Source organism: Salvia splendens, chromosome 13 (assembly GCF_004379255.2).
Source record: "Salvia splendens isolate huo1 chromosome 13, SspV2, whole genome shotgun sequence".
Taxonomy (NCBI): Eukaryota; Viridiplantae; Streptophyta; class Magnoliopsida; order Lamiales; family Lamiaceae; genus Salvia; species Salvia splendens.
Window position 1 is genome coordinate 21,428,185 of NC_056044.1, and position 19,983 is coordinate 21,448,167.

At 34.6% G+C, this 19,983-nt stretch overlaps 1 protein-coding gene across 3 annotated transcripts; it reads right to left on the reverse strand.

Annotated features, from left to right (window-relative positions):
- Positions 1-4,078: 4,078 nt before the first annotated feature.
- LOC121762446 (probable LRR receptor-like serine/threonine-protein kinase At1g06840) lies at positions 4,079-10,276 on the reverse strand. Of its 3 annotated transcripts, none has more exons than XM_042158328.1 (21): positions 10,009-10,276; positions 9,589-9,752; positions 9,242-9,392; positions 8,837-8,908; positions 8,674-8,745; positions 8,263-8,406; positions 8,091-8,162; positions 7,941-8,012; positions 7,721-7,795; positions 7,542-7,610; positions 7,338-7,406; positions 7,160-7,231; positions 6,956-7,042; positions 6,761-6,829; positions 6,179-6,678; positions 5,925-6,083; positions 5,499-5,782; positions 5,348-5,399; positions 5,028-5,278; positions 4,810-4,944; positions 4,079-4,631 (listed from the first exon to the last, which is right to left on the reverse strand). In XM_042158328.1, the coding sequence occupies exons 2-21, from the start codon at positions 9,707-9,709 to the stop codon at positions 4,287-4,289; spliced, it is 2,871 nt and encodes a 956-aa protein (XP_042014262.1). In that variant the 5' UTR covers positions 9,710-9,752; positions 10,009-10,276; the 3' UTR covers positions 4,079-4,286. The 3 variants fall into 3 exon arrangements, with proteins under 3 accessions (XP_042014262.1, XP_042014260.1, XP_042014261.1); XM_042158326.1 differs by having other exon boundaries at positions 9,996-10,276; XM_042158327.1 differs by having other exon boundaries at positions 9,982-10,276.
- Between the last annotated feature and the right edge of the window lie 9,707 nt (positions 10,277-19,983).

Sequence of the window (19,983 nt, forward strand, 5' to 3'; positions counted from 1 at the left end):
AACGACTGTCGGATTCTTCTCACCACTAGGCTTCGGGAGGTCTCTGATAAAATTTCTAAAAAATCTAGTTTACTTCATGAGATGCAGCCGCTCGGGCTGGAGCACAGCTGGCAGTTGCTCTGTTATCTTACATTCGGTAATATGCTGAAAAATGATAATGATGATGTTACATTGCCCTGCCCTCCTCACTTGAAGGAAATTGGAAGATCGATCGCCGAGAAATGTAAAGGTCTTCCTCTGTCACTGGTTGTGGTTGGTGGTCTTCTAATTCAGGAGACAGAAAAGATACCGCTGATGCTGCTGCAATGGGGGAGGGTTCCTACTTGGAGATCTTGGCTATAGAGCTACCTTTACTTGCCCGCTAGACTTCAAGGTTGTTTCCTATACCTGGGTGCATTCCCGGAATATTGTGAGATACGTGCCTCTAAACTCATCGAACCTTGGGTTGGTGAAGGCTTCTTCCTAAAACCTGCACTACCCACACAAACCATGGACAACTATTGTGGTTTCTGACTTTTGAACTTAGCAGTATGTAATATATAATGTCAATCAGTTCAACAACTTGTATTGAAATGTCAACAACACAAAAATAATTCTTATAATTAAAGAAGAACAACTACTTTCTCTTAATTTTTTTTATTTGAAACAAGTTCTGGTATCATGATCATGCAATACATGTCAATAGCTTTCGTATCAAATGTCAACAACTTATATAAAAATATCAACAGCTTGTATATCAAATGTCAACAGCTTGTCAACAACTTGTATATATTGTCAACAACTTAAAAACAATTCTTGTAATTAAAAAATAACAACTATTTTATCTTAATTTTTTTATTTGACACAAGTTCTGGCATTATGATCATACAACACGTGTCAATAGGCTTTATATCAAATGTAAACAACTTATAGTAAAATGTCAACAGCTTGTCAACAACTTGTATATAGTGTCAACAACTCAAAAACAATTCTTGTAATTAAAAAATAACAACTCATTAACTGAAAAATAACACTTATAATTCACATATCAATATCGAGAATATCAATGTCAACAACTCGTATTAAAATGTCAACAATAAAAAAATTACACTTATAATTCGCATTTCAATATCGAGAATATCAAATGTCAAGAACTCGTATTAAAATGTCAACAACTAAAAAATAACACTTATAATTCACATATCAATACCGAGAATATCAAATGTCAAGAACTCGTATTAAAATGTCAACAACTGAAAACTAACACTTGTAATTCACATATCAATACCGAGAATATCAAATGTCAACAACTCGTATTAAAATGTCAACAACTGAAAAATAACACTTGTAATTCACATATCAATACCGAGAATATCAAATGTCAACAGCTCGTATTAAAATGTCAACAACTAAAAAATAACACTTATAATTCACATATCAATACCGAGAATATCAAATGTCAACAACTCGTATTAAAATTTCAACAACTAAAAAAAACACTTATAATTCACATATCAATAGCGAGAATATCAAATGTCAACAGCTCGTATTAAAATGTCAACAACTAAAAAACAACACTTGTAATTCACATATCAATAGCGAGAATATCAAATGTCAATAACTCGTATTAAAATGTCAATAACTAAAAAATAACACATCAAACGCATCTCTCAAATCCCCATCCCTTCCATCCGTTGCCGCGGTGTCTCCGTCGCCGCCACCATCCACATCTGAAATCAATTTCGGCTGGAGATCGACGGAGTTCATGAATGAATCGGTAAAATCGGGGAATGCTAACCTGAAAATTGGAAGAGAAATATTGACGTCAGGCTCCGCGCTCACCACGAATCGCTCCATCTCGTCACCGACATACACCGACAGGTGCCCCTCCTGAATGCCGCCGGAGGAGGAGCGCTTCCGCAGCGACTCCGATCTGAGCAGCCACTACTGCGACGAGTCACCTACTTTGGATAATATTCTCATGAGCTTCCTCGGTAGACGGTGGCGGAAACGCCTTCCATTGGCTAATTGGTTGAAAATTTGGTGCAGGCGTTGCTTTAATGGAGGAAATTTGGGAATGAAATTGGAGGAAAATTGGGAATGGAATTGGAGTGCTGGAAACCACGCGTGTTTCATTTGTTTCTAACTTAAATTACCATTATACCCTTTCATAATAAATTAATTTAAAAATATTTTTTGTGTGGCAAAATCTGGACCACTCATTTAATAAAAATGAGTGGCTGAGATTGCATCTCATTTCTCAATTAGCTTAAAAAATCTCAATTGATCATGGACCTATATATATATATTACTTTTATAATAAAATATGAGTAGAATATGTTTAGGGATGACAAATCATGTGTGTTGGGTTGTTATCGGATCAACTGTTAATGACACGACCCAATAAGGATAAACACGAACACGACCTGTTAAGAAAACCTCAAACCCGAACACCAACCCGACCTGTTGCCCTCAAATCGGAACACGGTACGAACCTGATACGAACCCATTAACGACGCAAATCACATTGGGTCAACACAACACGATAACAATACCTACATGACACGATACTATAATAACACGGTTAGAACCTGATAACACGGTAAGAACCTGATAACGACTTTTTTTATTAAAAAAAGTTATAAAGCCTTGAATCTGATCATTAAGAGTTTAACTAAAAATCTAAAATCTAATTATACAATCTGATCTGATGAACAATAACATCAATAGATTCATAACAACAAAATCCAACAAAAAAATATCATTTTTAAAATACTAAAAATTAAAAATATTATAATATTTTTTCTTAACGGGCCCGACACTAACACGACATGAAGTTTTCGTGTTCTTAACGGGTCGACCCGATAAGGACACGGACCCAATATGCTTTGACTCAAATCCATTAATTTTGTGCGGATTCGTGTCGGGTTATCGTGTCGTGCCAAAAATTATCAGCCCTAAATAAGTTGGTAACCATTTATGGTAAAAGTGAAATATGACTCTTATTGCGGGACATGCCAAAATGACAAAATATGACTCTTATTGTGGGATGAATGAAGTATAAACCTTAAAAACGACATAAGTTTTAGTGCAAAATTGGTAAGGTAAGAAAGAATAACAGAAAAAATAAGAGATATGAATAAAAAAAAGTAGTAGAATTCGTGCTAATGGATTGTAGGGTCCATTTTTTAAAATATAAAGTTTCTATTTTTAGGAAACAGAAGGATATTGTTTTGCTATAAATTTAATAAAAATGCAAAATATTACTAAAAATGTAAACGTGAAAAATATAATATTCCTTTTATTCATTATTTAAAGAAATGTTTTGACTTAGCACTAATTTTAATAAATTAATTTCATGAAGAAAATGAGTGAAAAATTAATAAAATATAAGTCTCATTTTTACATGGAGAATTAATTTTATTGTAGAATGTTATTACACTGAGTTAAATAGAGTATGAGTTAACTTAATAAATGAAAAATATTACATGCATCTTTAATTGGGGGATAACAAAAAAAAACAAAACGTGTCAGATTTTGACGAATTAACTATTAATTTATTCATCATTATATTCGATCATGCCGTGCATAACTGCGTATAAGAGCATCTCCAAGGAGAGAAGGTATATAGAAAACTATATTATGTATTTACCTTCTTAAAAAGTGAAATATATCATTCTAAAAAGTAATACATTCCAAAGGAAAAAGGTATATAGAAAGGTAAATTATTTTTATAAAATAAAATAATAGTACAAAATGCATTAAAAAACATAAAGGTAATAACTTCTCAAATACCTTTCCCCTTGTAGAAGGGTTTTTCATGAAAAGAAGGCAAATATGATAGTTATAAGATTTTACATCTCCATTGACGGGGAGGTAAAGATACCTCTTTAAAATGGGAAAAATGTATAATACCTTCTTAAATACCTCTCCCCTTGAAGAATGATTTTTCATGAAAAAAAGTAAATATAGTAGTTATACTAATTTACCTCTTCCCTTGGAGATGCTCCAACATGGACTATCAGTATGTAATAGTTTTAAGTCATTCGTTGAAATATGAATAAAATTGGAGGAAATTAATGGCTTTTGTACACCAAGGTAAAATGTATGTATCCTTTCCTTGCAACAAAACCAACTAATAAACACAATACAAAACCTATAAACCTTTCTAAAAATCGCAAATTAAACAGTGTAAAAATGTAAGTATAGTTTGTGGGATCAAATTTTCGTGGTCATAATTAAAAGAAAGAAAGTAATGACTATACAAAACTATGCTGAAACGAAAACAAGAACCACCGTCTCTTCTATCATCTCGGTGCAATGGTTGGAACGACTCCGCTGATAAGATCACTGCCAGAGACATCTTGGGAAAAGTATGGGTTCCTCGTCGACGACGACGAGGTCGGGGTCGTCGCCAGTTTTCCTGAGTCACTGGTCAATGATTCCGAGATATTGGTGTCCGTCTCCGGCATCAAGAACCATATGTTTTCGAGTTCCCTATGCACTTCAGCCATCGAAGGCCGCGAATCGGTCTCTTCTTGACAGCATTTCAGAGCCAGATTTATGAACTTCTCGATGCACTCCGAAGGGTACGATCCCATCCGCTCGTCGATGATGGAGAAAATCATCCCCGATCGATGTGCAATGTTGACCTAAATTAACAAGTGATCGTGCAGCGTTTTAGTGCTAGAGCTTAACCAACAAGCCCGGGATGGATAGCCAGCGTTTTAGTGCTAGAGTTTAACCAATGAGCCCGGGACGGATAGCCATCCAACCACGAAGAAAGAAAGGACTCACGAGACAAGATTTTTGAAAAATAGAAACACGTACCTCACGAACGATGTTTTTTCCTTGTGAGATCGGGTGCATCCCAGTCAGCATCTCTAGGAACACGACTCCAAGGCTATAAACGTCGCTCTTGTCCGTAAGTTTATGCGTCAGGAAGTACTCGGGGTCGAGGTATCCCTGCAATAAACCAGTTTCCCATCACATAAATTTTATATTTTCCTTTCTAAGAAATGAAATTCTGAAGGCGTGAAAATGCTCACTGGTGTCCCTTTGACCACTGTCGATACATGAGAGGGCACGCCTCCTTCGAGCTCGGGAAGTGGAGCTAGACGCGATAGTCCGAAGTCAGCGACCTTTGCAGTAAATGTGGAGTCGAGTAATATGTTAGTGGACTTGATATCGCGATGAAATATAGGCGGATTCGCCTCTGTGTGAAGGTAAAGGATGCCTCTCGCAGATCCCAATGCAATTTTCACCCTCCTTGCAAAAGTCAGTGGCATTTTCGCCTTGGCTGCACGTTACCACGATGTCTTAGAGAGTGAGAGAGAGACGATAAAAGAAAGATGGTTCGATAAGTTACTTGATAGGTGATCCCTAAGGGTACCGTTAGGCATGAACTCGTAAACCAGCATCTGCAATACGAGAAACATCATGAAATTTTAAGATGACTCAAAATTTGATTGAAAATGTAGAATAGTTTGGTGATCTCGAAAACATGTGAAACAACGTACCTGTTCGCCTTCTTCATCGCAGTAACCAATCAAGGACACCAAGTTCCTATGGTGCAACCTCGATAACAGTTCTATCTCTGTGAGAAACTCCTTCTCTCCCTGCAACGATCCCTCTTGGGCGCGTTTTATGGCCACAATGGTCCCGTTGGCTAGAACGCCTCTGTGGACTTTCCCGTAGCCTCCTGAGCCAACCACGGTCAACTCATCAAAATCATTTGTTGCCAGCGCCAGCTCACTGTAAGTGAAATCCTTGACACCATCAATCCGGATGGAGATCCTCGTCGCTGAAACATAATGTAGACGATTTTAAATACTCCAAGAGCCAGGAAACAAGCGTAGAACTGGAAAAATTCGTTATCAAAGTATCGATGGTTCTTGTTTCACAACATACAAAATAGTGAAAATAAGAACTCGCAAGGTACTAACATGGACGCCGTCTCGAGGATTTGTGCTGTTTTTTGGTGTGCCGTCTCAAGATAAGGATCGAAACAATAGCAGACAGCGTGACTGATCCGGCAATCGTTCCCAATATTACGCCAGCCAGAGCTCCCTTGCTTAAACCAGACGACCCGCGGTCGAAGATATCTGCAATGTAACTAGAAATCAAATGCTGCTTCCTATAAACAGAGGTGCTTATATATACAAACACATAAAAATGAAGAGTGAGAATTGGAACATACCTCCATCATAAGACGACGGGAGTGTGAAACTGAGAAATTCATAAGGCCCGAACACTTGATTATCAGGTATTCTCCATCCGCTAAACATTTCACGAATCCATAAAACCTCGCTCCGATTGAACTTATTGCTAGTTACATTGGATGGGAATATCTTGAGGTCCATTTTGATACGAGGCCCGTCTTGCCACTCCGCTGACTGAATCTCGAGTTGTGAGAGATTCATTTCAAGGCCAGTGCTGAGGTACTCCTTGAAAGTATTCACATACGGAAGAAAATCAGAGAATCCGGGACTCTTCAACCGATATCCAACAAACACGGGAGCCATGCAAATGCATTGCAAAGTTGGAGTTGGAGGGGCATACTCGTAACCCTCTGGGCATCCTTGAGGAGTACAGCTGTAGAAAGTTGTGGTATTTGAGATATTGTTAAAATCTTCATCGTGAGGCCCACACTCTGTGACTAATTGATTATTACTTAAGCACACTGGGTTTCCTTCAAGCCTGAAAACGAGGAAGGGAAATTGTTAAAGTGTTCAAGAAAATGATCGAGAGTGAAGAGAGTCTCATGGATTAAACGACGAACCCAATGGTGATATTGGCATGGGAAGGAAGGCTACCACTAATGTTCGAGAACGAATTGAACCCAAAATCCCTGCAAAGTTCATCAAGCACATAAACACATTTACAATAACAAGACTGTGTTTTTCACTTGGGAATATATCTTGAATAACGGAGGTGAAGATTTCTTCAAAAAAATTCTTGTTTTAATAAAGCTTACAGAAGGACTTTCTCAGTGGCATTCATTGTTCTATTTTGCCATATGCCTGATGGTATAGAACCATTCAATGAATTGTTTGCGACGGACCTGCAAGGAGAATAGAATTGGATTGACTTAGTAGTGTAAATCAAGAAATCAAACTGAAACTCATCACGTAAGTTCTAGTAAGGACCCATCATTTATTTGATGTAGACGAATGCTCACAGTTTTTGCAAAAGTGGGAGCCCCGAGAAGCTACCGGGAATGGATCCAGTCAGGCCATTTCTTGACAGATCACTGCAGGGTAGAATATAGTAATAAGGTTATTTAGGTGATAGCCACACTCCTGAGTAGATAAAATGCCAGCATCCATATTACAAAGTTGAGACTGGTTGTTGCTCACATAGTTGTGATATTTCTTGAGAGTGCACCTGCTGGTATGGGTCCAGTAAGCTGGTTCAGACTCAAATCTCTGAAACGACAAAATCCCAATTCATGATATGATAAAAGCCATAAAAAGGGAAAATGATGAAAGAGGAGCATCTTCTCACAACCACCAAAATTCATGATATGGTATAGGCCACATTGAAAAAGGATGAAGACTTACATGTAAGCAATGTCCCGAGAATTGCTCCAATCGGGAAGGGTTCCTCGTAAATTGCAGTTCCTGAGACTCCTGATTATCCAACCAAACCAAACCATTATGAACATAAATTCACGAAACAATTCAGAAAATATTGAAGAAGAAGAAGAAGAAGAACAAGACTGAAATTTGATATTGCTCACAGCTTCAAGAGCGTAGATATGTTCCCATACGAATATGGTATTGGACTCCCATTAAAGTTGTTGTTATCGAGCTGGCTGGAAACAGATAAGAAATATATGAAATAAGATGCGTAGATTGCAAAAGGCTCGAATTTTCCAAAATTTTCTGCAGACAGAAACAAAAAAGAAAGAAAGCACCAAATAGAGTTAATATATTGAATGAGGAAAAACAGCCGCATACAGTATAAGTAGCTTTGGCATTTCAGATAGTTCCGGTGGAAGAGGTCCGGATAAGTTGTTATTGTCAAGCAACCTGCAGTAAAGTTGCAAGAGTAACTAAACTCGCACGTTCAATACACCACTGAAGTGAAAGTAAGAACGTCCGACTCACAGATGAACGAGATTAGGAAGTCGAGCAAGCTCTGATGGTATCTGGCCGCTGAGTGAATTATTGTTCATGTGGCTGTTCATAGTAGAAACAGTGAATTAGATGGCCAATGATGAGGCCAATAACTGTATTAGCTTAAATATATCAGAACCGAATCGAGAGTGAGATCTCTCACAAGTGCTTTGCTTTGTCCAAGTTTGCAAGGGACGGGGGTATTGGCCCTGATATGAAGTTCTGGTCGATTTGTATCCTGTCCAGGTTCACAAGATTGCCAAGCTCCTCCGGCAAGGAACCAGTGAGTTGATTTCCATTTAGAAGCCTGTGATCAGACGAAAGAAGGTAAGAAATGCAAAACTGGATGCACCTTATCAACATAAAATTCTCAGCTAATAGAGCATTAAACAATAGAAACTATAAAGGGATGATTTCTTGATGCTATTCGAGGCACTTTATATATGGTTGAGCACTCAAATCATATTTGCTCGTTTTCCATGTGATTTCCTCAATCCACGACAGTTCTTAAACACTACAACAGACTGCAAAACAGCACGTCAAACATTGAAACTATTGCAGCTTTTCCACTCACAACAATTCTAGCGTCGTAATATTGCCAATTTCCTTTGGTATAGTCCCAGTAATATTGTTCCACATGAAATCCCTGCCAAAACAATAACAGGGGGTCGATTATAAAGGAGCCAAACAGGCCCAAACACATTTACAAGAATCTGAATATGATATATGTTACTCACAATATCTTCAAATAAGGTAAACGGCCAAGCTCCGGAGATAGAGTTCCTGTCAGGTTCCTACTCATAACCGACCTGTTCAGAAAGTAAATTAGAGAAGGCATCATTTAGAATATAGTAACTTGCAAATAGTGTGTACAAAAAAACTTAACGGCTTTAAGGTCCCAGTTTGTGATTCTTTTTTATCTACATTCGGCCTAGTGCTACAAAATTAGGCAATGTTTTGTTGTCTCGAATATTAATATAGCAATTGTTCTTACCAAGTCTTGTTAATATACTATGATAGGAGTATGCCACAACAATCTAAACTGTATCAAAACTAAAACATCACAACTGTTTCGACACCTACTTTCCCAACCCATAACTAGAACCACAAGTCAAGAGAATTCCAAAGGAACGAGATCATACACTTCGCTAACATGAAAGTGACCATCAGCAAATGTTACATTATGGCAAATAATCCCCGTCCAATTTGATAGGCACGGATCGCCCCTGTCCCACTGGAGAAGATGTTTGAATGGATCATTCAAACTTCTCTTGATAGCTCGCAATGAATTGACTGCACACACCAGTAACAACACATTCCATCACAATCCCAACTGTAAAAACACTCATAAATGGAAAAAAGGAAAAACTCAAGCCACATTAGATGTTAAAGTCAAATTTAGAACGATGTTCAAAGCTAGCCGCTGCAGATTTCCCTCATCACAATAGAAGAGATACATAGAGATGTTGAACAAGAACAACAAACAAACCTTCATTTGGATCAGTGCGTTGGCTATGAGCACCAAGAACCAACAAATACCAGCATAAACACATAACCAAAATCAATCTAACATTCCAAGAACTCAGCCAGGCCACCCCAAAAATTGCCATGTTCTTGAATATTTTTTATGATCTCTAAAGACCTAGCTCCCACCTGAGACAATAATAAAAATAAAAAAATAAAAATTCAACACTTGTGAAATAGAGAAATAAAGATACCAAAATTGAAAGATGAAAGAAGTAAACCAACAAGAGACAAAAAAAAAACTGAAAGATCAAACACAATCCAATAATTACACAGCAAAAGACAGAATACTAAACAGCAACAACATAAATTAAGTAAACAATTCAGCTAAAAAACAATAAAGATCGTATTTTTACACCTAAAAACACGTACGAGGATACATAACTGAAACTGCTGGAGGTGTTTCTTCGGAGCAGGGAAAAGGGGGGTTTGAAATGTGGAGAGAGAGAAGGAAACAGGGGTGGGTTTGATTTTGACCTATTCTCCATGGAAGGGTAGCAACATTGATGAAAAATGTTGGTTATAGTGATGAGGATGAGAGCAGCAGCCATCTTTTTCGTTTTCAACAGTAAAATAATTGAATTGGTATACACAAAAACACAGACCAAATTTCCTTGCTGGCTGAGGGTATATTTTAATTGGGGTTAACGGGGACTGGCTTTATTGACTTTTTGAAGAGGAGTAGACGAGTAGTAGTTGTTGCTCAACTGCCCTTTCTTCAACATGTAACTCCCACTGTTCCATTCGACCAATCGTTATAAAAAATAAGAAATTTAATGGCGTACGGATAGAGTATGAAATTTGAATGTGGATTTATTTTCGTATTTTGTTTCATGCTTCCTTCCGTCTTAAAACAAAAACTATTTCTATTTTTATTCATCTTATAAAAATAATACACTTCTATTTTTTATAACTTTTTTTTCTAATGGGTGAGCTTCATTCCCCTCTAATAAATTACTTATTTTTTTCATGTCTTTCTTATTTTACCAATTATGCATTGAAACCCGTGCATTCAAAAATTTCTATTTTTATGGAACAGGAGGAGTATAAGACACAAAATTTTATATACTCCTATATTAGTACTACATTAAGAGTTTAGTGAAAAACCATGAGACAATAAAGTACTTCACCCTTCTGCGAATAAGAGTCTCGTTTTCCTATTTCAATTCGTCCGCAAATATGAGTCCCGATTTATTTTTACTATAAATGGTAATAGACCTCACATTCCACTAACTCATTTCATTTAAATTTTATTTAAAATTAATACTCCCTATGTCCCCAAGAAATAAAAACCTTTGAAACGTCACGGGTTTTAATACCAAATTGGAAAAGTGAGAGAAAAATAAAAAGAAAAGTGTGTTAGTGGAAAATGGATCTCACACATTAGAAAGAAAGAAATCTCCTTAAATCGAAAGTTTTTATTTTTAAGGGACGGACAAAAAATGAAAGAGTTTATATTTTTGATTGTATGGATATATGTAAGTTACTCATTTATGATTCACTTTTTCTTAATATTTTTTTGATATCTCTTAAAATTTGTGACTCCTATTCATAGATGGATGTTGGGAATAAAATTTTAGTTTTAAAAATCGTTAAGTTGGGCCTCTGAATAAAAAAAATGCATCCACTAGAGTAAAATGAAGGTGTATTTTTTGTTTTATACTAGTATGAAATTATTGAAACGAAACAAAACAAAACTAAAACATTCAAAATGTTAGGAAGGAGTTTATCACCTACTACTAAAATAAAAATGGAAAGCCGAAGTGTGTAATACATTAATTCAAAATAAACTATTATGTCTACAGGTTGTTTTTGGTTTTAAAAATATAAGTTGATCATAATTTCCATTAGTTTGTGATATGTGGTATTTCCTTCATTGATATTTTTACAATTTCAGCCATATTAATGTTGCAACTTGCAAGTAATACAAAGTCTAAAGTATGACTTTTTTTTGCCACATGTATGGTGGAGATGAAGATTATAATACTAGTATCAATTAATCTATTCGATTTTATCTCGTAATATGGTATATTATACTTGAGTAAATTGGCAAACAGCATAACCATGAAAGAGAAATGTTACATCCTTATAACTGAGTTTTTCTATTATATTAACCTTTTCTAAATAGCATGGTATACTTTTCAATGTTGTAGTAGTCCATTTAATACAAGTCAATGTGACATCAAACTCACCAAATGGGAAATAATAAATGTTGCATTAGACTATATGGTACGTGTGATAAATAATTAAATATAAGGGACCAAACACATATGCAGGTGCAGGTCTTTCTACAAAGAATTTTTGTTTTAATGAGTTCTTGTAGTATAAAATATACAGTTTATCAAGTCCTATTTCTATAGTCCACAATCTCATCCTTATTTAAAGGATCATAATCAAAACATTAATATTCCGTTAATTATAGTATTTCACATTATCTATTTTTATTCAATTAAATTCCATGTCGATCCCAGTTAAAATTTTGGTAGAATTTCTTATGAAAATTTTATGTTTCTGATATTCCTATAGCTTCACAAACATACAATACATGGCTAACATATTCAATTCCAAATTTGTGAGTTAAATCATGAAGATATAAATCGAAAAAAAAATGAAAAAAGAATTATATATACGACAAGCGACTGAAAAAAAGAGTGTTCAACATATTAGTTCTTATTGGACTAGAAAGACCTAAAAAAGAGTTTACTTGAAATAGTGAACTTTGAAATTGTATCCGAATTACTGCACTTACTCTTATTCTAATTGAAAATATCAAGTAAAATTGATAGGATTTTAAATGTTTATTAATCAATTAAATTTAATTATATTAACTAATTGACATAATAAATGAAGTGATTAAATTACATAATAATTAAAGTAATATTTTTTAATTAAATTTTTATTTATAATATATTACTTATATAATTCATAATTTTAAAATTACATTAAAATTTTCTAGTTTATTAATTGAGAACATAAAAGAATTGCTTTGTTAGAATCTGATGTAGATTTCAAGTCAATTATAATTATGTGGATTTTAATCAACAGAAATTTTGACTGCCTAATTAAATCCGTTAAAATTAAACATGCATGAGATATAAAAATAAAAGGATTTATTAAAACATAACTTTTTTATATACTTATAAGGTTATACTGAAACAGAATTGGAATATATACTTGATTTAAAGATGGATTTTGCCAAATGTAAGGTTTACTATTAAGCTGATTTATAAAGTCAATAAGCTCTTAAATGTTTAAGCCCAATAATTGAAGGCAAAGAATATGACACGCCTACACTCATATCAATTAAATGATCTAAATATTGATAGAATAAAGATAAATTGACAAAAATTGCATATCTTAGCAGTAGTTAGTAATTAACAAACTCCATGGATGTCGACGTAGTTTTTGGAGTTTTAAATGACAACATGCGCTTGGTAATAGTGTTGGGGTTTGTAGCAAAAGACTAACAAGTTCAAATAAATTCATCAAATATTGGATTAATTCAATTCTCATGCTACAACAATGAACTAGAACACATATAATTCACGAAAAGAAAATTAAGTAAAAATCATGAATATTACGGTTAGTTAACATACCGTTGATGATTCTGTATAGAATCTAAGATGACTTGCGACGTCTCCAAGTGATATTTCCGTACTCTACTGCAGATCTTATAATATGTTTTCCAAACTTATTATTTGAACTTTGTCTAAGATGAAGGTAATTAAGAAAAAACATGGTCTAAAATTGGTTACCATTCATCACCCAGATATATGACAGGTTAATTTTCTTGAAAGCCAGAAATCCATATTCAATTGCAAGACAAATAAACCGTCAATATATATATGTGCTAGCGGTTTCAAATTTAAAATAGTTTAAATACTTGTCTTACCCTATAAAGTAGACTTGGAAAAGGTCCAATTCATATATTTCTCTATATAATATTATATTCAGTCAGAGATATAACAAATTTTACATATATAATTTTTACTACTCCATTTAATATTATCTTCGGTAACCTCCCTCCCTCCACATAATTGACGGTCTAATTTATCATTAGAAAACTTGTGTAAAAATATCTCCTAAAGGATAGAGTAAGACCATTCTACAAACTATTAACATGAGTCAATTGCCTCATTTTTTTTATCAAATTCACAATAGACCATTGATGTTGAGTAGTCGTACAAAATAGTTTTTGTATGTATTTGATATTATAAATTAACCACATTTAATAAAATAAAGTAAATCTTATATAATGACTTATTCAGTCACAAGTTATTAGGGTTTAGGGCTTAAAGATGGATTTACCAAATATAAGGATTACAGTTAAGTAGATTTAAATCATCACAGTAGCTATAAATATATAAAGATGTAGAATTCGTGGTTGAATAAATAATATGCTTATTGGTCAAATATATTCTTAATGATACAAGGAACATCACAAATTATATAGTAGTATTAATTTTTACAAAATATCTTGTTATATGGAGTAATATAACTGTCGATGTGATGTGCATAATATATTTTGATAAGAATGAAAGATAGACCTGTTTATTGATATGCATATAACAAGTCAAATGTTTTTAGATGTTATTAGTCAAAATGTTACATTTTCAGAAAATATTAACTGCTGTGGTGAAAATGTAAGTATTCGATGTAATGAGGATATGTTAAATGTTTCTTTTCTTATAGTACTATAAATTAAAAGCTGATTTAGAACTCTATCGGCTACATGTACGAGTGATTTTTTAAAGTCAATAAGCTCTTAAATTCATAAGCCCAATTAATATAAGCAAAGAAAATAACACGCCAAAAATCTAATCAATTAAATGGATCTAAATAATTATATGGAGGGCTCAAGGCTTGGTTGTCTACTTGTCTTTAGTGGTAACATGGAATTTAATGTGTCACGCACTACAAAAAAACACAGTTTTTGCGAGCCTATTTGTTCGGTAATTTAGGAAAATTATTCGAAATTGAACGTTTGGTGAGCGCATACTGAACAGAGGTTTTAGTTGGTAATCGACTTCTTGAGATATTTCTGAATATTTATCAAGTAGGGGCCAAGTCATAAAAACTACAAATCGGGGAGTGCTTGGTAATTTGGTTGATTGTTTTGTACTTACTTCGTACCATAATAGATGTCACACTTGAGGGATGACATAGAATTTTAGGAGACGTTGTTTTGTGTGTTAAGTGAAAACATAATGTGTTTTTATATATTGGTGTTTGAGAGAATTTTTTTCAAAAAAAAAAAAGTGACATCTTTTGTGGGATAAACTAAAAAGAAAAGCGTGATATTGCAGCAAAAAAGCGATTCTGTCGCCTTAGCGACACCCCACACTCTGGTCCGACATCATGTGAGGGGGTTCAATCAGGGTACACAATATCCCGTAAAGGAGGATGCCTTAACCCACTGGCTGCCAGAAGCCCATCTCCCAGGGCCTCACACTTGTGCCTGAGAGATGGAAGCAACTACACGGCAGTAGTGGGATTCAAACCCAGGCTCATTGCAACAAGATCTGTCCCTCCGTTGCCAACTGGGCTGCCCCTGCGGTCAAAGGAAAGTATGACATCTATTATGGGATGGAAGGAGTATCACCGAGTACACAATGTCATGTCCTAGGTAAATTAGTGAGATTTTAGAAGATGTTATTTTGTGTATTAAGTGGAGAGGGAAAATAGTATATTTATATTACTTTGAAAGAGATCTTTTTCCAAAAAAATGATAATACTTCGTCAGTCCCTGAAAATTTGACACTTATTTCCATTTTCGTCTGTCCCTAAAAAAATTTCACCTTTCACTTTTACCTTTTTTTATAGTGGACCCAACAGTTCACTAATTCATTCTCACTCACATGCATATTATTATAAAATTAATAGTATATAAAAGTAGGACTCATATGTAATTAACTTTTTCAACTAACTTTCTATTACATTTTTTAAAACTCGTGCTGAGTCGAATGATGACAAACTATTATGGATGGAGAGAGTAACATCTTTTGTAAGACAAACTAAAAAAGAAAATAACCTCTACTATGGGAAGAGGGAATACTAATCTTGCCTAGTGCATAGCGGTAAGTATGAAAATATTGTTGCAGAAAAAGGAGTAGGTAAAAGTAAAGAGATTGATGAGTATGAAAAATCAAACCGTAAAAGTGAATAGATTGAGTATGAAAGTCTCTCGATCGAAAATTTTACAATGTATATACCTAGGTAGGATTGGAGAAGACGTTTATCTTCCCATATTAATCAAAATTAGTGTGCAATGACGTCTTCGACGACATGATTGAATTCTAGAATATGTGGCTTCTTTGAATTTTAGGATAGTTGCTGCATAGAATTTATTTTAATCTATTGTTACAAGCAAGCTTTCCCCATAAAATCGTCATTAGTTACATATTTTTTTAATAATCATGAAGCGTGCTCAAGCTATGACTCGATGGCAAGCCAAGAGCTTAATAGAACAAGCGAATCAAAATCACTACAAAACAGAAAAAAACAAAGCAGAGGGCATGAACCGCCACAAACAACCCTAATCCTCACAAAACCAAACCCAGACCAAAGCAAGAGAATCAATTAAGAAAAATCAACACGTGCTGCAACGACGTCCAAACAACAAAAAACCAAACAAAGCCTCCAAAACCACAAGGACCTTCTCACCCATCGAAAAAAAGAGGAAAAGAGTAGAGACGTATCAATGTCATCTCCAAAATGTCACTGACTTATGCATTTTCTTGGATTCTTTGGTTCTTTCCACCTTCTAATATTGCTTATATCTCTTAAAACCTGATTAGGAGAAAAAGAAAAGGCCGAACACCAACCTCTAATTCAAATACTAAGTCGTCACCAAAATAGACGCTTCTTTTTTATATCTCAATTAGGGTTGAGTTTTTGGAAAATCATTATGTTCCACATACGTCATTAATTACGTTTATGTATGTGGAAAAATCAAATTAATTCATTAAATACAATGTAATCCGTGTGTTTGTCTAAACTTTTTGTGTCATATTCTAGTTATTCATAACATATTATTGCTTTGGAATCATTATGTGCATCTCATAGTCTCTAGCTCCAATTATTGAGTTAATTTGACTAGCTACGAATCAATCTAACATGGTAAAAGTACGTTATAAATTATTTCTCGAATTGGATTGAGCTTTGAAAAATTATGGTAAGTTAGATTTCGGACCTAATCGGTGACTTTGTTATCACTACACATACTTAAATTGAAACTAATATTTGATGACATTATTGCATATATATAAATTTGTTAACGTGAGACTTGCCTATATATATGTTAAAGTGTAAATATGAAATCGCAATTGTACAATATTGGGCTAATGTAAATAAAATGACTATGTAAAAAAAACAAATGACAATGTAAAAGGATATGGTGCGATCTAAGAACTCAAGATGGCTTTTTCTTCTATCATTAATATTTAGATTACGATAAGAAATGAATATATTCATACCACATGAAAATAATTTGCACATGCATCGATTAAAAGTCTTTAATTCTTGTTGGGCCATACGCCCATACAGAGAAAGAGCCTTTATATGGTCTTGATGGCCCACGGGCCTGCCAAGAATTAATATATATAGTTATGACACCTTTAGTATTAAATTCTAGCAGTACTATTAGAAGTACAATAGGTTGGCTTGTGTGTCGTGTATTCAAGACCTCGAGAGATGCACTTATTTAAAAACATTTCATGTATTTTCTATTGGCTCATATTTTTTATGTTTTATAACTTCTATTTTATAATGCGAAATAGATTCTACTTTATAATTATTACTATTATTAACAAAATTCCAGCATATCATACATTTATAATCCATCCGTCTACGAAAAGAAGTCTCATCTTTTTATTTCGATCCTTCCGCAAAAAATAGTACTCCATCCAAAGATGGAAGTTTCTCTCAAATACTTTATCAACTATTTTTTTTCTTTCTCTATCATACTTGTGACTTTTAGTGTGTGATTTAAATTCGCAAAACAAGTTTTAATCCCCTAAAAACACTACTTGCAAGTATACACACGTGCTATGTAATACGAAAGGGTATCGAATCCACATGGAGGAGATTAATCGCTAAAACTATTAAAAACTCCCTTCGTCCCATAAGAATGACTCTTTCTTTTTTAGTCCCTCACACAAAAGTGTGCATTTTTTAATTTTGGAAAGTCTTTCTCTCTAATGAGGTGAGACTCATTCTCCACTAGCAATACTTTAATTACCTTTTTTTCTATCTATCTATTACTTTACCAATTATGAATCAAAACTTATGTCCAACCAAGAGTGCATACTCTCGCTCACAGTTGATTAAGAATTATACACCTAGGATAGTGATAGACCTTCAATGGTCTATCACTGGAAATCAAAGAGCACACGAAAAATAGAATCTGAACGGAATGAGATAAACTCTAGTTGAGGTGCTAGGGGACGATTTCCGCCAGAACCAAGAATGAGATAAGTTTATACTTTAGTTCTTAATGAATAAAAATGCTATTGAATTCTAAACCCTAAACATATCTTGCTAATCAAGCAAGATAATTAAATAAAAAGAATACAAAAGAGCTGGAAATTAAATAAAGATAACTAACTAAAATAAAAGATGATATTGGGGATGATATTCGGCGAGATTCGCTAAATCGATGACCCTATCAACTCCCCCACCGTTGAAAACCACCTTGCCCTCAAGGTGGAAGGCAAAATAAGAGCAATTGAACTCGGATCCTGCTATCGGTGCCAGTACCCATAGTGAAGGGGTTGGCAGCGGAAGCGCATACAAATAAATCACATAATAATTTTGATCTATTCAGCAGATTATTTAGACAAAATCTATTCGCATAATAATCACATGTATCATGTTCATAACTTGAATTAAAACATGCTTTAAGATTAATTGAAACCTAAAACATGCTTTTCTCATGGAGTAGGAATTATACCTTCTTGATTCTCCAAAGAATCGTTGATTGCTCGCTACTTCTCCTCGTGAAGGCGTCTAGTACTAGACCACGGATCTTCTGACTGGTTCCTGAACTGTATTCCGATATCGGTGTAGGCTGATCTCACCGAGATACTAAGACTTAAATGAAGAAGACGGAAATCCCTCACGGAGTAGGAGAGGAAAAATCGCCCCCTTTAAGAAAAAGTAGAGGGACAAAAATTTTGAGAAAAATAATAAGTGCATTTTCTGTCTCATTTATTCTTCTATTTATATTAAGTTCATATTTGGCACAGTCAGGAATCAATGGAAGGTTTTGGATATGGCCCCACCCAATTAGCTTTTTACTAATTAAATTAAAATTTAATACAAGCATATATTGAAATATTATTAGCAGCCACTACTGAAATAATATTGCACTGCCCATCCAAATCCGAAATTACAAGTAATTCAGGTTTCCATTTTGTCGTTCATTTCCCATGTTTAAGATATAAATGTCCATTAATTAATTAATTAATGTATGCTATGGATTTAATTAATTAACATCTTATTAGTTCCAATAGTGGACTTAGCATGAAACGCTTATTTATTATTTATAGAGTAATTAAACTTCAACTAGCTAGGTTTCGAATAATAAAACTTTGTTTCTGATACGCTCGGATTTTGCACTATTTTAAGGCCATTATTTGGTCCATTTTGAGTGTAAAAGTTGCATTACATGTCCATTATTTGCATATTTTTATCTATTTTGGTATTTTGACGTGTTTTGTGAGAAATGTGCAAAATAGAGCTGAAAAAGGGCATAAAAAGGTCAAAATCTCGTAGCTGGAGCTGAAGGCAACCCAGCGGCCAGCTGGACCCACGCCAGCGGTCGCTAAAAACCACTCCAGAACGTTCTGACTCTCTCCAGCAGTAACTGGGCCCATGCCAGCGGCCGCTGGGCCTGTTCACGCACGACAACCTCTGTTCAAACTCAATTTGCCGGTGATTCTGAAGTTCAATCAAAGTTTTCTACATACCATTCTCTTCGTCTTAAAAAAGGTTTCGCTTTGGTTCCTTGATCAGCTCAATCGAAGTTCTGTGGAGAAAGTTATGGTCATTCTACCAAAGTCGCGCAAAGATGTCAAGTGCAGAATTTAGGCGGAAATTCAAGGAAGGAAAGAAGACATTACCTTGTGAAGCCAAATTTTTTCCTTAACCTATGGGGCACGAAAATTCCATATTTACTATTACTTGGAGGAAACTTTTTACCAAGTTTAAATCCTTTTCAAGCCTATAAATACTCCATAACCTAATTCATAATATTCACCATTCATAGCCACCAAAATTGGGGAGCCCCGAAGGCTCCTCCTCCACGCTTCAACCCTAATTCCCCCATCCATAATTCCATCCAGCATTCTTGGAGATTGGA

Coding starts and splice junctions, on each gene's coding strand:
- LOC121762446 (XM_042158328.1), bottom strand. CDS start 9,709: ATGGCAATTTTTGGGGTGGCCTGGCTGAGTTCTTGGAATGTTAGATTG. Junction 9,393..9,588: donor ACGCACTGATCCAAATGAAG/GTTTGTTTGTTG, acceptor TGGTGTGTGCAG/TCAATTCATTGCGAGCTATC. Junction 8,163..8,262: donor TTGGACAAAGCAAAGCACTT/GTGAGAGATCTC, acceptor TACTATGAACAG/CCACATGAACAATAATTCAC.